The sequence below is a fragment of the Corvus brachyrhynchos genome, unplaced genomic scaffold (assembly GCF_000691975.1).
Source record: "Corvus brachyrhynchos isolate BGI_N302 unplaced genomic scaffold, ASM69197v1 scaffold409, whole genome shotgun sequence".
NCBI classification, from domain to species: domain Eukaryota; kingdom Metazoa; phylum Chordata; class Aves; order Passeriformes; family Corvidae; genus Corvus; species Corvus brachyrhynchos.
In genome coordinates, this window is record NW_008246059.1 from 1,015,850 (window position 1) to 1,037,041 (window position 21,192).

The 21,192-nt window shown below is 37.3% G+C and overlaps 1 protein-coding gene across 1 annotated transcript in view; it reads left to right on the top strand.

The window, feature by feature from the left end:
• ERP44 (endoplasmic reticulum protein 44) overlaps positions 1–21,192 on the top strand; it is a 29,666-nt gene that overhangs the window by 1,261 nt on the left and 7,213 nt on the right. The window contains exons 3-8 of the mRNA XM_017746138.1: positions 1,547–1,586; positions 2,991–3,106; positions 12,108–12,292; positions 12,751–12,866; positions 16,822–16,879; positions 18,197–18,313. Coding sequence (XP_017601627.1) covers positions 1,547–1,586; positions 2,991–3,106; positions 12,108–12,292; positions 12,751–12,866; positions 16,822–16,879; positions 18,197–18,313 — 632 coding nt within the window. The remainder of the gene's footprint in view (positions 1–1,546; positions 1,587–2,990; positions 3,107–12,107; positions 12,293–12,750; positions 12,867–16,821; positions 16,880–18,196; positions 18,314–21,192) is intronic.

Sequence of the window (21,192 nt, forward strand, 5' to 3'; positions counted from 1 at the left end):
CAGTCTAGAGGGCATTTTAAAATTCCCTCCAAAAAATAGCAGCAAGTGAAACCCGTGGTGCTGGGCCTTAAGTATCTTGCTTGTTCAGCTCTCCCTTTCCTCAGGTCAAGCATTGTCCTGATTCTAGTGGCTCAAAGAATGGAAATCTGTAAATTAAACACATAAAGATATGTGTTTCTTGTCCGAAACCTTTTCCTCTGAGAAGTATGCAACTTGCCTGTATCTGGTTGTCTTTGCAGGAAGAAGTTATTACATTGTTTCTAATATATCCAGGGGGAAAAAAAAATCTTTATTGAGGTCTGGGCTAGAATCTGCCTTATGTTATGGCATTGCTTTGTGATACGAGATGTGTCTGTAAATACCTTTTATAGAGTGGAAAATATAAGATAATTTTATACAATGTAATTCACAAAAGGGAGTATATGCCAAGTGTAAGTGCTTCTAAAATTCATCCCATTACTTTCAATAAATACTTTATGCGTTGGAGGTAACTCTAAACTTTTCAGTGCTTGTTATTTACTTATTCACCGCTTGCATCCCTTGCTGATAGTGAAAATCTTAACGCCATAATTGTAATCAAACTGTGGTGTTCCCCAGCCTACTCAAGTCGTCGTTACCAGCATGTTGTGTTTTCCAGGCTTTCAGCATCCTAATCTTCACATGTAACTGCTCTGTAACTTTGTCAGTTTTCTGCTTTGTCAGCATTTCTGCTTTATAAAGCTGTGGCTGATGTTCTGTAATTTGAGTATGCATTACATTTTTTTTTCAGTGTCTAGGCCAGAACAGCTACTAAAAATTGATTTAAAGCATGGGTGGTTGTTATATTCTGTAAAGATCAGACTTTATTTTTGGGCAGAAGATTTGTCCTTTTTTTTTTTTTCTAATTTTTTTTTTTTTGATATGCAAAAAGGAACACTACCTCATCATATGTATCCCTGTAGTATTGAATTTTTTTTAGTGTCCCTCAGCATGTTTCTTTTTTTGGGGACTGAAAATTTCTTTGCTACCTTTTGCCGTAGTATCCAGGTTATATAAGACAAGTAAGGACAAACCAGAGCAGGTTGCACAGACAGGTTGCCTGTTCATCAGTCTTCTACCCCAAATAGTTGGGATTTCAGCTTTTGACTGGTTTTTAACACTTATTCATAATAGAGCTAGTGCTTAAGAGATACTAGAGTTTAATTTCTGGATGTGAGTGCCTTAATTTTGAATCTAGAAATAATTTTTACTGCATGTGTCACTTAATTACTTCTTGTGTGTCTTGATATCTTAAGTATTTACATTTTTTTGGTCTTATATATCTATAAAGTCAATAGAACACTTGACCGAAGGCATCTTTCATCTCTTTCCCATTTGTTACAGATTATATTTCAGATAAGATTTACCCTAGCAGTTTTCTAGCAATCAGACTAAGCTCTATGCTGAATAATCTAGAAATATTTGCTTTTGTAGTCTTCTTGCGCATATTTTTATAATCTCAGATAAAAGAACTGATAAGTTTGCCTCACAATGTGACATTGGGCTTTTTCTTTTTCTTTCTTCTCAGACAATGCAGATGTTGCTTTAGTTAATTTTTATGCTGATTGGTAAGTTACTCAAGTTGGTTAGTTTTTTTTTTTTTAATGTTTAAACTTCTGTCTTTTGAAAACTGTCATGTTTGGCTATAGTTTTCTAATTGGAAATACAGTAATCTGTTGCTTTCAAACCAGTTCTTCCCTGGGTTTATGTCCCAATTGCTTCTCCTTCTGTGTATGTTTGCTTGAGTCACATTATAATAGGCTATAGTTTTAAAATATTACAACCTTAATTATGATCATTACTTTTAGGAATACAGTAATAACCCCTCAACATAGCACACTGCCAGTCTGTGATGTAACCTGACTTTTGAGGGAGAACAGATCAGTTTTGCTCATGGAAGTTCTCTGCTTTAAGGGTGGAGAAGAATGAGGGACAAGAAGCCATTGTAACATCTACGTGGTAGCATATACATGCTACACAAGTGTGTAACATACAGCTGGGCTGCCCACAGTCAGGTTTTTTCAGAAGGTGAACTTCAGCTCTCTTGGCATTTTGAGAGCAAGACTTGCTCTTCACTTACATGTTGGCTGTTGCAGACATAACTGCATCCCCAGGCTGTCACTGTTAGGTTTAAGGTGGGTTTCAGTGCAGGCTGGTTTATTGTAAGTCTCCTTGAAATCTCATTCTCACAACTTCTACAGTGCCATTATGCATCTCCAATTTTAAAATCTGCCATGTTTGGAAGGACAGAATATGAAATAATTTTATTGACATATTAGTAATGGGCTTGTGCACTACTGTTACCCTAAACTCCGTAAAGCCACCAAAGCATCTTTACAATCCTACAGCCTTTACTGTGGGCAAAAAGAGAGAGTCTGCTTCAAAATCTGACATTACTGGAAGAAGGGACCTGTAGGGTTCTCTTTGTTCTTACTGTTGTAAAAACAGTCTGCTCAAATTCTGCCAAACTTGAGCAACAATATAATACATAATACTTACAACTTGTATTGTTGACCCCTAGAAAATTACCTGTGATATTTCTGGAAGGTGTTGGTGAATATTTCAATCTCAACAATCTAAGGAACTTCTTTTACTACATTTTTAAAATTACTTTCCCAGGTATAATTCAGGTAGAAAAAAAATGAACAACATACTTGCTGAATAGAATATGTTTCCTAAAGGCTTATAATTGATTAGTGGTGTTTCCTAGGGAGATAAAGCACACTGAACTATGTATTCTTTCAGAATCACTTTTTTTTCCACACCTGAATTATTCAAGTTACTTTTGAACTGATTTTTATCCAGTCATTTACTGGGATAATTACAGGTAGATTTAATTTTTCCAATAGCTTTCTTTTCTTTTGCTTTTTCTTTCTTTCTTTTTCCTTCAAAGATTGAAATGTTACAGTAGTCATCAATTAAAATATTTCAAAGTGATGTGTTGAAGTTAGAATCTTGCGTTCTATTTACAGGTGCCGCTTCAGCCAAATGCTGCATCCTATTTTTGAGGAAGCTTCTAACGTAATCAAAGAAGAATATCCAGATAAGAATCAAGTGGTGTTTGCTAGAGTAGACTGTGATCAGCATTGTAAGTAAATCTTGATTTAGGTTCTTTGCTGTCCTGCTACTAAGTTACTAATTGTATTGAAAAATATGCTAAATAGCCGTGTAAAGTGTAGCTGTACCTGGCCTATCATTTAGCCCAGGGTTGCTTTTATTACATCAGCAAACCTCTTCTTCCAAATTTGTCAGGGCAGTTTCCAATGTTTCTTTCTCATTGCATCCATAAACATTTTTTTTTATTATTATTAATTCAGCCTGTCTCACTTAATGAGAAAAAAAGGCTGGGATTATAAATTGAATTGGCTCACTGAGGTGTCAGAGAAGCACTAGCGCAACAAATGATGCAGGTCTTCACAACCAAGAAGAGGAAGGGGTAACCTACCACTGTCAGCATGAAGAATATGTTCTGCTCAGGTCTTCTTCCACCTCGGAGTTGTGGTGGGGGTTATAAGTTTCCTGTCACACAGCCAGACAGGGATCAGAGCTTTGCTTTGCTGTTTGTGCACATGCCAGCAAACAGTTGCCTATTTGGGTTGGGTTTTCCCCATGCCCAGATATACATGAAAATGATATGCGAAATCTTATTTTATGCTGGTACTAATCCCTAAAGTTCCTTTAAAATCGCTTAATAAGTAAAATGCAAGGAACATCTGCTGCACATTGAAAGGCAAATGGATAGCACCAGGATTTTTATTACATTTATAGGATCAGCTGTGTTGTTTTATGCTTCTTGGAGAACAGCATTTCTAGGAATAGTTTCGTTACAGTGGCTTGTGATTCCCAAAGAGTATTAACAGCAGAAATTCAGTTTAATCAATACTGATTGTACTATTTGGGCTTTACAAAACTGTTGATTTGTAAGAATAAGCATTACTGGAAATTGGCTCATCTTTTCATGTCGAGATTAATGACAACAAAGCTTTATAAAAAGTTCTCACTAAAGACCATAGTAAAATCAGCCTGTGTTGTTGTGTTCTATTGTTAAGGTTTAAATTAGCTGCTGAAATCCTTACTTTTATTGCTGTAGCTTTAGTTGCTTGAAAAACTCAGAGTCTGGGCTGCTGGCTGCCCAGTGTTTAGCTGTGAGATGTTCTTGTTTTAGCAGTTACGTAGTTAAGAAAACATTTTTTTGCCTCCCACCCAGTGTTTGAAACACTTTAAAAGTTTGTTGCTTAATCCTTTCATATGCTCTTTGAATTAAGGTAATTGGAGCTTGTTACATAGAGCTGGGAGGAGGAGATGCTACAGAAGATATTGTCATCCTTCTCCTGGGAGTGTGTGTATTGGGTTAAGTAGTAGGAGGCAGCCAGGAGTTTTGGTCTTTCTTTTTATTTCTGGAATACCATTAGTTCTCTGTATTTACTATTTTTGTCCTTAATTTAAGTAGATGAGCATGACTGCTGCTGCAGAAGATATAAAATGTGAGAATTAAAAATAAAATCCTTTAATGACAGGCAATTTACATTGCCTTTTTGAATTAAAGTAACGAAGTGGTATATGTCATTCCTAGTTTCTAGTATTTATTTGCTGGGTTGCAAACAATGGTACGTTTCATGGCACACAGTTATTGGATATGTCCTCAAGTTTTAGGTATTTTAACTTGGATTTTAAAGTGTGCAATAGCAGCTTTTTAGTAAGAGAGCGGATGCTACTATATTATCAAGGTTGGGCCTGATATAGTATTTTGCTGAATGCTGGTGTCAAGATTGTTAGTGGTTTGGAAAGTGGTATGGGTTTGGAGTTTTTACTCAAGCTTTGCATTTTTGTATGCGTTTACATATTTTAGCAACACTAGAGGGTTTATGTCAATATTTTGGTGTTTTGTTATCCCTGCAGATTTCATACCACTAGTAATTCACTATTAGAGTGATGTTCTAGAGATGGTGGATTATTTGCATTACAAATGATCTGGTTCTTTTTTGAGGCCAAGACTCTGTAGGGAATCCAAATAGCTGATTTCTGGCCACTCAGAAAGAGCTTTCAGAATGGTCACTCAGGCATAGATACTTTCTATTTAATGCACTGTTATTGAAGCACAGTGAAGGGCCCAACAGCTCACACCAGCTTCTGAGGGTAAAGAAAATTAAAGAGAATTATTGATGTACTGCTGAATGTTTGATGCCTAATGACAAAACCATCATGCTGCCTGCTCTTATAGCCAATATAAAGATGTTTTTCCAGAAAGTGATAGTCCCTTATGTGATAAAATACGAAATACACATATTAACGCTATATTAAGCCTCTATGTATGTTATATTTTACATCAGTTTATAATACTGTGGAGATAATTATACCTGAAATGTGTAAGTAAAGTCACCAGGCTGTGTTTAAGCTGGTGTGGAACATACACTAAAGGTAAATCTCAAGCAGGTAACTGAAGCAGGTATGCTTTCCTTTTCCAGGACCACATCCTTTTATAACTTAGAAATGTCTGAGTTCTGCTATATTGTGTCTCTTTAAAATCTTTGATGGTTTTGGTATGTTCAGTTTAGTAATTCACCCATCTTAAATATTAAATGCCTCTCATCTAAGTATAATACTTAGTAAAAGTGATCTTCCATATAAAATTACAGAAGATCTTACTGCATAGCTATTATAAGGAAGGTTTTGTTTAGTGTTTTGTGGTTTTTTGTTTGTTTGGGGGGTTTTGGGTGTGTTTTTTGCTTGCTTGTGTTTCAGGGTTTTTTTAATCATTTGTGTTAAGCAGCAGTGTTGGAAACTCACTTGGCACAATAGATTTCCTATGTTTCTGTTCACTGTGAGTGAATATTGCAATCTAGAACTCAGGTTTCTCTGGAGGAGAGTTTATATTTTGGACGGTTTCTCTGAATTCAACATTAGGAGCTGTGGTACAGAATTCTTGTAAATTGAAGTATATATATGGAGGGTTTGATTCTCCTGCACCATGATTTCCTTTGGTTTTTGAGTTAAATAAAAAATAGTAGCTAGTTTGAATAGATCTTTGTGCCTGCAAACATAAATGAGCTTCTCATTGATGGTATGTAAGGAGGTGCTTTGCTGGCCAGGCTGTTTAGGGAACTGTTCTTCCATTCAAAATGTGTCCAGGAATAGTATTTCCCTCAGTGTTGTGAGCTGCTGCTCTCTCTGGGTCTGGCTGTTCCTGCAATGTGTGCTCATGTTGCTAATGTTAGTCTGCAGAGATGAGATTGTGTTGCTACTGTGCCTTTGGTAAGCGAAAAACTCAGTGATAGCAAATTTGGAAATTCGTAAAGGAATTGTAAATGAAACTCTAAACGAGCATGAGGATTTCATTGCATTCTTGTCACTTTGCTTGGAAAAAATCAGTCTGAGAGAGTTATCTTTGGATAAAATAAAAAGTGTAAGTGATTTAGAGAGGTTGTTGATAGCACTCCTCAGGAGAGCCATTTTATTAGTCTGTCAGAAAAGGTTACAGGATGCCTACTGATGAGGCCCTGCTTAGAGCAGGCATGGCTGTTGTGAATGCTCCTTTGCAGCAGAAGGTGGTTTAAATTTGCTGTTACCTGAGTTTGATACAGAATATTGATTGCTTTTCTTCTACTTGTTTTGGTCCATCATACAAGTCACCAGCATCACAATCATTGGCGCAGGATGCCTAGTTTAGATGGTTTCCCAAGTTCCTTTCTAGTTCTGCTTCCCATGAGTATTCCCAGGGCTTATGATTTCTTGCAAGTGTCACAAGAGTAGTAGTTTAACTGGGGAGAATTAATGGCGTATTATGAAAGTAAAAAGTACTTACCAAAGACAGATTTCATTTGTCATCTGTAGTGTGCCCTGGTGGGTAGCCTGAGGGACTGCAAAAGATGTTGATTGATCTCAAGTGAGCAAGCAGAATACTCATTTGGTCATTCCAGCTTCAAATATACAGCTGAAAGAATTTGTTCCTTTTGAGATAGAAGGTATTGCAGAAGGGTAAGGAAGACTTAAGATGATTTGACACACAAAATAAAGATTAGTGTTAGATCCAGAACATTCAAGCTCTCTCTATATGTGCAACTCCTACAACCCATACCTACTAACCACCAACCTAACACCAAAGTTAGGAAATGCAGTAGCTTGGGTTTGTGCTAGCTCTTCCTCAGGCAGCATGAAGACACCACCCCCCTCTCCCATAGGAAAAGGGACACTGAGTATTTTCAGAAGTTATTTTTACAGGGTTTGAGTTTTGAAACTTTGATTTTCTTTCAGATAAGTTTTCAGGCTGTTATAGTCCTCTGTTCAACATGTGAATTCTTCAGGTGGTGCCTTACATTATGAGGTAGGCATGTAGGTTAATTATCAGTATTGTTCAAATCTTAGTGGACATGTTTTTTGAGAGCCACTCCTGTAGACTTTAAAATTTAAATATTTGTTTAGTTGTAGTATGAATAATGGCCCAGAAAGATTAGAACAGTGTACTGAGTTAATAGCAGCCCTTGTAAATATTGCTGGTTCTTCAGTGGGAAGGACCTTCTCAGCTACATTGTGGGTGGTAGCCTTCTTCAGTCTGGTGTGTCTGGGTGCAGTTTCCAACACATTCTTCATTGTACATTTTATTTCAGTTTGGTGACAATGGAACTGAGATTCTTGGTGATGTGATCTGGTATCTAGGTAGCTGAACTTTGGATAGTGTGTTGTGTTAACCTAAAATGGTGGAGTCTGAAGCATTCTGGGAAACAAGTCTCTGGCTGTGTGCTTGCTTGAAGCTGTAGCTTGGGTAATGTGTGTACACACCACAAGAAAAGCCTGACACACCCCAAGAAATGGGCTTTGGCATTCCTTTGAATAGAGGAGCACACGATGCTCTGACGATGGAGAAATGGCTGACAGTACAAGGGATATGATAAAGATACGGATCACAAAGGATAGCTTACAAAGCCTGCTTTCTTAGAGGATCTCGCGCAGAAGGTGACATGGGAGACTTAGAAAACATGAATGTAAATGTGAGGCTTCACATAGAAGTTTCTTTCAAAATGAGAGCTGCTCTCTCTTCCCTGTTGTAAGAATGAGCTATGCTCAGGAGAAGTAATACAGTGCATCTGTGAAGAGAACTGAACGACTGTAAGGTATTCCTGTTGGAGCTGGCTGAATGAATAGTGGAAAAAAGTCTGGCCAGTTTGGAAATGGTTGCATGTCAACAGGTAAATGCAAAATGGGGAGGAGAGAATCATCTGAATCCAACAGTTATTGCTGTGCTCGAAGTTTTTGATTTGTAGAAGAAAAAAAGATGATCAAGTATGTCAGTAGCTTCCTATCACAATTAATGTGAAACCATTCTGGTAGCACAAACATTAGATTTTTCATTTAATGATTAATTTAGCAAAATACAAACACAAGGTTGATTCCTTTTAGGTACCTTCATATCTGAAGAAAGTAAAAAGTCATAAAGTTGTAGTTGGGAAACTTTTTTTTAGGTAGGTTGCCCTTGTCTGTTTCAAATACTCTCTTCTTATCAGAAAATGGGCAGCAGAAATGTCTGGAAATATTTTAAAATTTAATTTAGGATTTACTATAACTAATGCAATCTGTGAATGAGTTCAAACAATATTCCATGTATTTGCATTTTGTATTTCCAATTTTAAAAGGAATATAATTTGGTGGTTGCACTGCTTATGCTAACTCTACCTGTATCAAATGCCAGGGCTTAATGAAGCATTTAAGGTTTACTCTATTTGACTTTTGAATTAATTCAAACAATTTTCCATGTACTTGCATTTTATTTTTTGTAAAAAGATGGTTTTCAAATACTTACTTGTGTAGGAGTGTCACTTCTCTGTGTTAGTTCAAATACCAGCATTTGTGGAATCTCAATGTAATTTGTAAAGATCATGCAAGTACTGACTTATGAAATAATGTTTGAATTCAGCTTTGACAGTGGGCATTTATTACCATTAATTTTTTTACACAACTTCAGCCCTTGATGAAGATCCACATCCCTAGGGACTGCAATCTCCATCTTGGAGAATCTTCATAATCCCCCTGAATGTCTGTTCTTCAACCCTTGCATCCTCCTATAGCTGTGGAAATAACCTGAAGGAAAAGTCCATGTTGTGAAACAAAAAAATGTGGGTTTTGGTGTTCTCTTGCTGTGCAGTTCTGTAACAGGAAGAGTCTTCAATCTCAATGGGTTTCTGTGAAACCTTGACATGTTGTGCTCCTTGTCCCTTATCAGACCCTGGTCAAGTTTGGATCAGCTCATGTACTGTCAGACCAAAGTCCTCCTATCAGCAGGGGAGAAGGGCAGCAAATGCCTGGATTGCAGATGTTGTTTGTCTTCTACCAAGCAAATATAAAGTGATTCCTCTCGTGCTATACTTGCTACCTTCTTGCAGGCAGCTCTTAGGTACTTTAACTAAAAAGTGGTGGAGTTTAAGGGAAGAAAACATTATTAATCTAATGCTCATTAATGTTGAATATATTGGCATCCTTCCTTGAGAAATTTGTATTAATTTGAAATAAAAGTACTCTTCACTGAGGACATAGAAAGTTTTACCTTAATTTTAACTGTAATTAGTGCATTAAGAAATGCACTTCTGGGATATTTAGGAAACAAGTCAAGGCCTTTCTCTTAGTCAAAACTGATAGGTTGAATTCTGTGTTATTTTATAGTGATGCTAAGCTTTTTAGCAACTGGGCTAAGCTGGTGGAACTTTGAAGTTTACTTGGGAGATGTTAGAGAACATTTTTGTGGAGTAGACCTGGTTTTTATTCCTATGCTATGCACATTTTGTTTTCAGTTCTCAGACTCATCTAAGCTGTGCAACTACTTCAGAGACTGTTTTCAGTAACTAAAGCTGCAAGTAGGATTAGTATTGTTCTAGCAGCAGTGGAAATTACTGATGGTTTCACTGAGAGTTCTCCAGGCAGCATGGAATTCAGACTTCTCCATTCTCTTTAAAAAAGAGTAAGTGTAAGATAGAAAGCAAATGTGCTTTGTGATAAATATGTAACTGAGAGGGGACGTTTTTGTCAGAATGGGTTTGTTCTCACATCGTTCAGTGCTGTGCCACATGTGCTGATGGACCCCATTTGGTTGCCTTCCTGCTATGGGCTAATCCAGGTCACCTGAAGGGTACCCTCTGACTTGTAAGGGGTCGTTGATAAGTAAGGACATGTGTACAGCCCACACTTCCAATGCCTTCCTCTCTCTGTTGGCTAAATGAAACTTCTCTGTCTCCAAAGGATAAATCAGTCTGCTGAATTCACCACCTCTGTCTTTCCTTGAGAGAGAAAAGAAGGGGAAGTGTGGTGGGTGTGGTTCACCTGAATGAGTCTCTTCAGATGGTTAAGTAGCTCAGGGAAGGTGGGCATATTTGGGCAGGATTTAATTGAGTTTAGGTACAGAGGTTTAGGTAAACTGCATCTCACTCTAAGAGAAGATACACAGTTTTCACAGGGTCTGTAAGATTTTATTTGTTTCTAGATTTATTTTCAGAGGAGGAGTGAACAAGGAGGAATAATTAAACAAAGTGAAAGCCAAAGGAAAGTGCTTGTGGAAATCTACCTGGCCTTACATACTTTGTTCCTGTTGTTTGTTTTTATTCTTGCTTTCCTAAGAACCCAAAGTATATTGGGTTACCTTGTTTCTTCAGTTCCTCCTCCTAAAATCTTGAAGTTCTTTGCTGAACTTCAGCCACATCTGAAAGGGAGAAGAGCATTCAAAGCTATTAAATACTTAAAAACTTTGATTAAAGCAGTTGCTGAATATTGAAAATGCACAAACCCAATTCCTACACCATAGGAAAGGTTGCTGTAAAAACTCAAGGCAGCTGGATCCTGGCTCAGTGTGCCATGAACCACTTGCTGGTTATGAGTAAGCTTCCCCATCAATGTGTAGCTGGGAACTAGCTGCAGTTCCTATTGCAATTTGCTATGTCCCAGTGATTTAGCAAAGTGGAAGAGGGACAAAGGGGCATGTAAAGAGCTGTGGTGGGTTGTGGTGAAGAACCACATTAGTGCCTTAGTACTGGTTGAAGTTAAGGGGCGCAGGGTGCACATGTGTGGGAAACTGGACTTTATAGCTTCTGCTTCGCTTTCTTCTTTGCTGCTCCTCTAATTTTCATGTAAAGCCGTTTGCTGTTTTTGTACTTTTACATTTGTAAGTCTTGTGAATAAATAAATAACTCACCTGTTACATAAAGGTGAAAATAGCTAGTGCTCTTGTGCTAGATGAGTGCAAATACATGTTACTTTGTTGTGTGAAGCTCTGTGTGGTCCAAGCGTAGAAGAAGACGGGACTGTATGTATAGATGTGAATGAAGACCTGTCTTGAAGGGAATGATGATACTGGTTGACCAGAGAGGTGTTTGCCTTAATTTAGAAACCTGGAATTTTGTGTTTATTCAAAACCTGAACATCTCAGAACTGTAACAGCAGTCTTCTGGTCTTCATAGGCTGCAGAAAATACTTAGCACAGGGTTCACATTCTCTAAAATTTTAGACATGACAGTTATATTTCCAGCATTGCAATTGAGATGAAAATCATAGCAAGTTTAAAGGAAAATAAGACATGATTTATTTTATTAAAATTTTCTCAAGTGGGTTAATTAACTGAGATTGGCAAGCTTTGAAGATTCTCATGTTCTTGCTATGCTCTTAAATTTCCCTTCCTATATGTTTGTAGGAAGTGTACTAAATGAGTATACATGAGAAAATTGAGTCTTTACTTATCACAGATTTTGGTACTTTTTTTTCTTTATGAAGATCAGTACATGTGAGAAATACAGGTGTGAAGGGTTTTGGTGGTTTTGTTTTTTGTTTGGTTTTTTTGGGGGGGTTTTTTTTTGTTTGTTTTTTTTGGGGGGGGTTTTTTTTGTTTTTTTTTTTTTTGTTGTTGTTGTTGGTTTGGTTTTGTTTTGGGGTTTTTTTGGTCGGGCTTTTTTTGTTTATTTTTTGTTTTTTAGTTTTGTCTTCTTATTGCTTAAAGATGTAGAACTACTGGTTCAGAGATTCCACATACAAGCATACATCTGCATGTGTATGACACTGTGTTCAGTGTATTTCTGTATTTGTAGGGCTTTGGTTTCATTTTCTTAATTTCTTTTTAGCTGATATAGCTCAGAGGTACAGGATAAGCAAATACCCAACACTGAAACTCTTCCGGAATGGCATGATGATGAAGAGGGAGTACAGGGGCCAGAGATCTGTGACAGCAATAGCAGATTACATCAGGCAGCAAAAAAGTAACCCTATTCGGGAGGTCCAGGATTTGGAAGAAATTAGTTCTCTTGATGTAAGTATTTCAGTTTTATTCCTTCTCTGTCTATTTTTCAATGTTGATCTGTGGAACACCATGTATTTGAAGTACATATTTACTTCTTTTTTTTTTCCATTCAGAAATGTTCAGTACTTTGGTTTTTTTAAAACTGAGTGGAAAACTGGATCATTTGCAGTATTAAAAATCAGTCCAATATGGTCACTTTGAGCTGCATTCACTTCACTACTAAGTTATTTATCTTGCTTTTAAAATTGGAAAAGAATCGTATGCTGTATTTGAAAAGATACTTCTAATATTTCTCACTGAAAAAATACTCACAAGGATTCTTCTGAATATTGAAAAGGCAAAAAAGAAATAATTCCTGCATTTATTGATTGTTAAATGAATAGCATCTCTGTATTTAATATCTGTAGGGAGTAATGACAGTTTTTGATAATTTGATGCAAGTTATAATTCAACTTTTGTTTTTACAGCGCAGCAGAAGAAATATTATTGGGTACTTTGAGCAAAAGGACTCTGATAATTACAGAACCTTTGAAAGAGTAGCGAATATTTTGCATGATGATTGTGTGTTCCTCTCGGCCTTTGGGTAAGTTTTGAAATTTGTTGTTTTCATGACTTCATTATTGAAATTCTGTTAATGAAGTCTACATAATTTAATTGAATGGACTTCTTTAATATTTTCAATGTGGCATAACTGAAGAGACTAAACCTTAATAGATAAATACACTGAGGGGATAGAAGGATAAAACTCTTTCTAGTCTTAATGTTTGCTGTGAAATTCAACTTCTATTTTTTGCTTCCTTTTTCTTTTTTCACCATTCTTTGTCAGTATAGTTTAAATGTACCTGAGGAGGTGTGGGTGAGGGATTGGTAGACAGCTGTGTCCCAAAAACTTGTCTTATTAGAGGGAGAGGAGAACAAGTAGGGAAGAGTTTGAAAATGTTTTGAAAAAAAAAAAAAAATTCATTAGCTTTGCAGACTGAGTAACTCTTTTTTTGCAATCTCTTAGATTTTTTTTTCTTTAAAATAGGACCATTTGTGAAGGTTTCCTTCATTTTTGTAGGATGGGTTTTTTCCATTCTTTCCTTTTTTTCCCCACTCTTTTTTCTCTCTCTGTAAGGAATGTAGTTGCTTACTCATTTCCTCTTGGTGTTAGGGGAGCAGGCCTTGTTCCAAAATACCTAATTTCTGTTCCCGGGCCTTCTTCTATGTCACTGCACAGTGTAATAGCTTAGAAAGAAAATTGCATTGGTGAGCTACAGGGTGTAAGTCTAGAAGAAAAACCTACAGGAATTTAAATTTCTCCTTGTACAGATTTACAGTGATATTTTAAAATATTCAGTGGAAGAATAGACTGGGAGAGATTCACTTTTTAAGTAGCATAATAAAATTAAAATCTAGATTCTTTCTACAGTGTTTGATGTTCCAGCACTGCCCATTTTGAAGTGATTGGGCATTAATGTGATTGTAGTGGTTTCCAGTCTACCCACAGTTGCAAGATCAGGAGTTTGCACGGGTTATGCTAGATTTTATACTGCACAGAGTTGCCTCAAGAGTTTCTTTAACTGGATGTAGTGGAGAAAGCAGAGAAACTGAGAGGATGTATCAAGGTAGAAAATGTTTCATCTGTTTGAACAAAGCCTGTTGTCAGTCACTGATGCCTTTTCCAATATGTCTCTAAAAATAGTTTGGGGCTGAGGGAGAGTATTTGCAAAGTGCAGGAGTGCCCATGGCTTTCATTTCCTTCGGTTCCCACTTAGGTAATGCAATGGCTGTGTGCAGCCCTGGCCATGACTTGTAAATCTGTGGTGTGTAGGTCTGTCAGTCTTATCCCAGTGAGTGCAATTATCTCAGGTGTTTTCTGATGGGTACCTCCATGCTTATTCTCAGGACAGCCAGTCTGAGTTGCTGTTAGAATTTTAGGTTATTTTTTGCCTGTCATTCAACTTCTCAGTCTTTTCAGAAATAACTTTAAAAAATTATTAGTGGGAGAGCACTACTTTCAACATTCACTCTCCTGTTTTTTGAGTCTGTTCATCTTTGGTTTTCTGTTTGTCAATTGCATATAATGAGAAGTAGTTTTCCACCACTCAGTGTTAGCACTTGGTTGTTGGGCACTGTTCTTGAAGTCGTTACTGTGGGAGGTTTATGTTTATTTTTTGTTCAGATATAAGCAATAAGCAGACACAGTGGAATGGATCAGAGTTTGATTATTCGTAACCTGCCCGTGTAAATACAGATTGCCCAGCAGGTTTATCATTATTCTTATCTCCAGATACCCATTCCCTTTCTAGCCTGGAGCTGTTAGTGTTTTGAAGTGCAGCCTTCCCAACAGCAACCTTGGGAGCAAAATGTTTTCATCTCTCAGTAGCTGAGGCTCTTCAGCTTCCTAAAGCATCATATGTGGAAAGACTTCCAAGGGACATGCTGGCTACAGATCAGTGCTTTTTATTCAGATTATATATAGCAAAATTCTTCATGGGGAGCTGGCATTGATCAGTTGAACTCTTCTGACTGAGCATCCTAACAGCCCCTGGAAGGGACTTTTGGTTTTGCTATGCACAGAGTTCAACAGCTACATGGTTTGGGGAGGTTACATGAGTGGTCATGTTCAAATTCCTCTTAAGCTAAAATAAAACAATCAATTTGACAGGAGAAAAATAGTTGCTTGACTAACTTCTGTCAAGGCAGAACTGTCCTGTTATGCCAAAATTACTCTGGCTCTAGGTAGTTGTAAGAGCTTATTTTAAAACTCTGTTAATAGTACTTAGTTGCAGATGATCTTGATGCTTAAAAATGTTCTTAAATCAACTAGTCCTTACAGTTCTGTGAAGATCTGAAGTGGCCGCAGAACAGGATTAATGAAAGAAGACTTGTAAGCAGGAGGAGATAGATGAAGAATATGATGAAAACATTGTTAGAGGTAGATTTTAGAAGTAGAGAGGAATGAATCTGAAATGTTTGTGAACATGGAAGAGAATGTTCAACAGGGGAAAAAAAGCCAAAAATACTTTTATCTTAAAAGGCTATGATGAACTGTAAGTAATTAATGGAAGAAAGTGATAAGTCTAGGAACTGTTTTTATTTTACATTAGCAAATAAATATGGCAGGGGAGGGTGGGGGGGGTTGTGTGCTTTCCAGAGAATCACCTTGTACATTGCTGCTTCAAAAAAAGACAAATTGCAAACTGAAGTGTTTCCATTTTAGTAGTTTTAAAAAGGTGTATCTTCAGGCATTTAGGATTTTCACATCATGTCCCCACTTTATTTGCGTTATCTGAAAAAAAAGTCAGTCATAGCTGCAGCTACTGGAGTGGAAGAACACAGAAAAGGACATTTTGGGTTCTACCACAGGGTTACCCTAGAGCATATATTTCATTATAGATTATCATCATCTTAGCAAGCAGTGATTGGGCAGGTGGCTTCTATGGCTTCACTTTCTTATTCCATGAAGGCTTATTTGGGATGCAGGTGGTTTACCTCAGTGATATTGTCACTAGGAAGCCTCATTTCACGTTATGGGGAGAGTCATGTTGGGAACACAAAAATGCATTTTAAAATACACATCTCTAAACTGATACAAATGCTGGTGGTGTAACATGCTCTGCAAGGCACCTTTTATATGTGATAAAATGATAATTGGATCAAAAGAAATCAATAAAACATAGGTACTTTGAGTTAAGCCTTATGATGTCTGTATTTTTCTTGGCACTCTAAATTGTTCAGACCCCTGGAAGATGTAGTTCATCTTGCAGTGAGGTAAATTTAGATAATTTGACTTCTCTTTTTTTTCTGTCTCCTCCACTGGATGCACAACGGTTCCAACTTGCTTGAATAAGAGATGATAATTTTGGGGTACAAACTAGCAGCTTTCAGGGCACTTTGCTGTGATTTGGGGTAAAATATTCTAAAGGCAAGGGAACTTACTAAGGTGAGGTAGCAAGCTGAATAGCAAGGAGGAACTGTATGTCTCAGAGGTACACGCCTGCTGTATCATCAGTGGCCACAAACTGCGTGCTGTGTCGTCTCTCTAGACCTGAGGGTAAAATGGACAGCGGGGGCTCACTTGCCATCCATTTTCTCATTGCTTGTGCTGATAGAACACCTCAAAGGCCTTCTTTATCAGGGTAGATAAGATGTAAATTCTTAGTGTAAGCAGTGGAACAGGAAGAGTAAATGCAAACAAGAATCCACATTTCTCTTTTGCTTCCTTAAGATTTTTTTTTTTAGTTCTGTGATGGTCTCTTACCCAAAATTGTCCTGGCATTTATCACTTGGCACTTTGATGCCTTTAGTCCAGACTTCTGATCTAAGGGATGCATCTTCCTGACTCCCTTAATGCCCTGTTATCCAGGCAGGCCAAGTTTCTATGGAGTCACTTCACAGTTTACTTTAAAAATTAAGGATTTTAATTCTCGAATTGTGAAGGGAAAAAAAGAAAAAGAAGTAAAGAAAGGATAGCAAATTAAAATATGAATTTTGGTATCTCAGTTATTTTATTTGTCTGTACCAAGACATGCTTACTCGTTGGTTTGTTGTAGGGCTATTTCAAAAGCAGAGAGATTTAGCGGAGACAATGTAATCTACAAGCCACCAGGGGTAAGTGAAACTATGTATTTTATTTTGATTTTTGTGATTACATGTGAATACAAACAAATGGAGACTGTATTCAGATCATTCAGTATGTTACTGCATCTCAAAACTTAATTTTATTGCATCACTACATAGTGTGAGAAATAGGATCACAGAAATTAGTGTTTCTGAGTCATTAAAAAAGATGAGTCTCACATGTTACCAGTTAATGCACATAACCTAAACCTATCATTTGAAATGTCCATGTCCAAAAAAATTAATCTTTTTTTTTTTCTGAGAAACACAGTCAACACATTATGTGGGTAGATACTGTGTGTTCTACAGAACTCTTAAAGATCTGTGAAGCTGGTACACTTCATGTTTTTCAAAATGAGTGACAATTACTGTGTATTTTTCTGATTATTACTTGACTGTCTTGTGTGCCTTAGTCCACAAGGGTTAAGAGGTCTTCTCTTACTTTTTTTTTAATTAACTGGGTTAACAAACTCTCATAAACATAGTTTTACTGGAGGAAAAATTCAGTACAGAAGAAAATCTGCAAGAATTGCACTATAGAGACATACTATCTAAAAATCATTTCCTTTCTCAAATTTACTGTATGAAAGAGCTGCTTACAAAAGAGGAAATAGATGCAAATAGACCTGAGGAGGAAGGGAGTTTCAAAGCATTTTTATTTTTTTCCAGCAACAGAATTTATTAGGTTACCTAATTTATATGGCATTTCTGAATTAAGGTGTGCTTAATCATGGCCACAGCTTGCGAAGTCATGCTTCACTTCATGTTAACCAAAATTGTAATTAAATTAAAGGATGCTAGCACTGAATTACAAGTTAAAACTACTAGCAAATAAAGGAAAATTATTATTTATTCATATCTCTTTGGCAAACCAAATGTAAAATACCAGTTTCAAGTCCTGTAGGACATCAGGAGAGGTTTTGATGAGTCTTTGTAACTATCAGCATGAAGCAGCTCACTATCTGCATTTAGTTTAGGTCTGGAGATATTATTTCTCAGCCTAGCAGAAATCTAAATAGCCTTTACTTGAAGCATCCTTAATTTAGAAACAAAGTATCTCCCATTCTTTGTAAGTTGTCTTAAAAAATGGAGTTGACTGCATAAATTATCATATGTAATATTTATTTTCCATTTGTACTTTTATCACATAGTTAATAGAAATCTTGCATGCACAAGGTTGAATATTGGTATAAGATTTGTTTTAAATATTTATATGAATATTGTTATTTTATGTTGAGTAGGTAATCTTTGTAGGTAGCAATATTATTTTTACTGTTTCTCATCCTACTGTATTTTTCTTTTCAACAGGAAAATGCTCCAGATATGGTGTATTTAGGCTCACTAACCAATTTTGATTTGATTTATGCATGGACACAAGATAAATGTGTACCACTAGTTAGAGAAATCACATTTGAAAATGGGGAGGTAAGAATTTTTTCTACTATTCTACATTTGGGTTTCTTTCTCAAAACCAAAATGTCTCTTTCAAGGTTCCTAATCCACATCAAAGCACTTTGTGTGTTTTGTTGTAGGCAGAAAATGGCTGTCAGATAATGTCTTTTCGTTCTTTAGGAGCTTTTTGGTTACTCTTGAAATTCACAGGAGGCAGATGTGTAGTAGTTTCATATGCTACCAAAGTAAGAAGTTATAATTACAGAACTGTTAAGGTTGGAAAAGACCTCTAAGATCATCGAGTCCAGCAGCTAACCCAGCACCACTGTGCTCAGCACTAAACCATGGCTCCAGGTGCCACATCCACGTGGTTTTTTGAGCTCTTCCAGGGATGGTGATTCTACCACTTCCCTGAGCAGCCTGTTCCAGTGCTTCACAACCCTTTCAGTGAAGAAATTTTTCCCAATATCCAGTCTAAACTTCCCCTTCTGCAACTTGAGGCCATTTCCTCTTCTCCTGTCACTTATTACCTGGGAGAAGAGGCCGACCCCCACCTGGCTACGGCCTCCTTTCAGGCCGTTGTAGAGAGTGATAAGGTCTTCCCCAAGCCTCCTTTTCCACAGGCTAAACATCCCCAGCTCCCTTCCATTGATGTTAATGTTACTGGTAGAAAAGTATTACTGTATTAACCACTTCCAAAGCATTACCTAATAAATAAGAACATTAAATGGTGGCCAACCATGGAACTGGCCGTCTTCTGGGAATAGTAATGAAAACTACGTGGGGTTTTTATTTTCAATCTGTGTTAAAGCACTGGTACCTTAATCTTTTTAGTTTCATGTGTTGTTTCCCATGCTTTTCTTCCTTTGGCTGTAATTTGTCAGGTGGAATTTGGGAGTTTGCTTTTAAATATCTCTTTCTTCTCATTATCATTATTTCTTTCAATGCATTTTTGGGGGTTTTTTGTAACTTAGTCTTCTTTTGTCCATTTCCAACTCCATATTTTCTTTTGTTTTTTGTAAAATAAACAACAGGAAAAAAGTCCTTAGAAAATTATCAAGTCAAAATTAGTATTTGTACATAGGCACAGAATCTGTTAGAAAAGCTGCCAAGGTTTGTCACAAATTACAGTACGTTGTCAGTACTGGATGAGAAACCAGAGAATCAGTCATGTGCTCCATTCACAGTTTGCACACTTGATTCTTTTTATGCAGAATCTGCAGTGCATCTAACACCGCTGTTCTAGGCACATGCAGCACTTCAGGTTTCGTGGCAGAGGGAGGGACAGGGTGGTTTTACTTAAGCCATTTTTGTTGGCTGTTTTCTCTCAATCCCACCAACTTTTATTGGAAAGTTCTGACAGTTAACAAATCTTAATTCTTCATTTGCAACTCAATATGTAAAAGATGCCAAATGTTAACATCTTCAGAAGTGTGTGGTAGATTTTCAGTGTACTTTTCTTGTGGTGAAACTCGATTCTGAGCCTTAAAAGCCAAGTTTCATCACTGTCAGCTTGTACCACATTCTGTTGTGGTTTCTCTGGTTGTTCCCTTAACCCTTGATTCCTGTTTGCTTAGGCAGATAGTCACAATTGCACAATGTGACTTTTTGCTTGGCAAAGTTTGTTTAAAAATTTCAGTGTTGCTGGTACCCAAACAAATTTAAACATGCCAAAATTGAGATATTTCTGCATGCTGGGATTGTGTAGTTATTTAAATGGGCTCTTATACTGCACAATATTACAGGATAAAAACATGAAGTGCTGTGACTGTTAAGCTGTGTTTATGGCACTGGAATACACCTTAAACACACAGTAATTGAACTCTGAAGCAAAGTCCCCTGCTTCAGGAGACTGCCCATTCGAGACAGTTCCTGTGCTTGACAGGCAAAGGCTGTTGGGATCAGGATACCATCCAGAAGAAATCCCTGTTTACCCTGTAATCAGGCTGTGTAGTTCTCTGTTAATTGAATGCCATGAACCTGTGTGGTGTAATGGTGGTGCTGAACTGTGAGGTTTTCAACCAGTAAGAAGTTTCTCAAAGGCACAAAGAAGTGACGTGGGGAGCTGAGATCTAAGGGAAAGTCTTTTGATATTCTTAGTGCCAAACAACTCAGTAGCTTTTGAGGGAGCTTCTACTTGTCCTGCCAGGTCAGTGAGACGTGATATGAAAGCTGGAATAGCAAAGGGAGGTACTTTATAGAAGGGCTAAAATCAGCAAGGTTCACACCCGCTGTTCTTACAGCCTGTTTGGAGGTTAATTGATCTCATGAATGTAACTTGCTGAGGTTGCCATTTTAGCTGCTTGCAAGCAAGGCCTTAGAGCCAGAACACCAAGCTCTCTTTAGGAGCTCTCCCTCTGGAAATGTACGTGCTGAAGTGAGTGGGGAAACGGAACCGTAACTGTAGTGGTACAAAACAGACTTTTTCCCATCCTGTAGTAGGAGAGGAGGCTGAGACCCAGCTGAATTTGTGTGTGTATATGAGAATGAGCAAATATGATTAGTTGTTGTTTTAGGGATGGATTGGAAAGCTTGGATTTCAAAAGCACTGAAGTTAGGAGGATCTTTGCAATCTTCTCTTTAAAAGACCAAGCTTCAACTTACCTGATGGACTTGGTTGAAGGGAGAACAAGAGCCATTTCATCTGCCCTGTGTAACTGGCTGCCTACTGATAGGGAAGGTCTTTCCTTCAACTTACTGCAAATTGAAGATACCTGAAGAAACGCTTCTATTTGGTAGCAGAACAAGCTACTGCTATCTTTCTCAAAAAGCACAGTTTTTATGCTGATGTAGGCTAGAATCAAAGCAATAGCAGCATTTGCTTGTTATACCAGTTGTGCAAATGAAAGATAGACAACTGTAGGTATTTCTTAGATGATAAATTATTACTTCTTCAATCAGGCTGTAGTGAG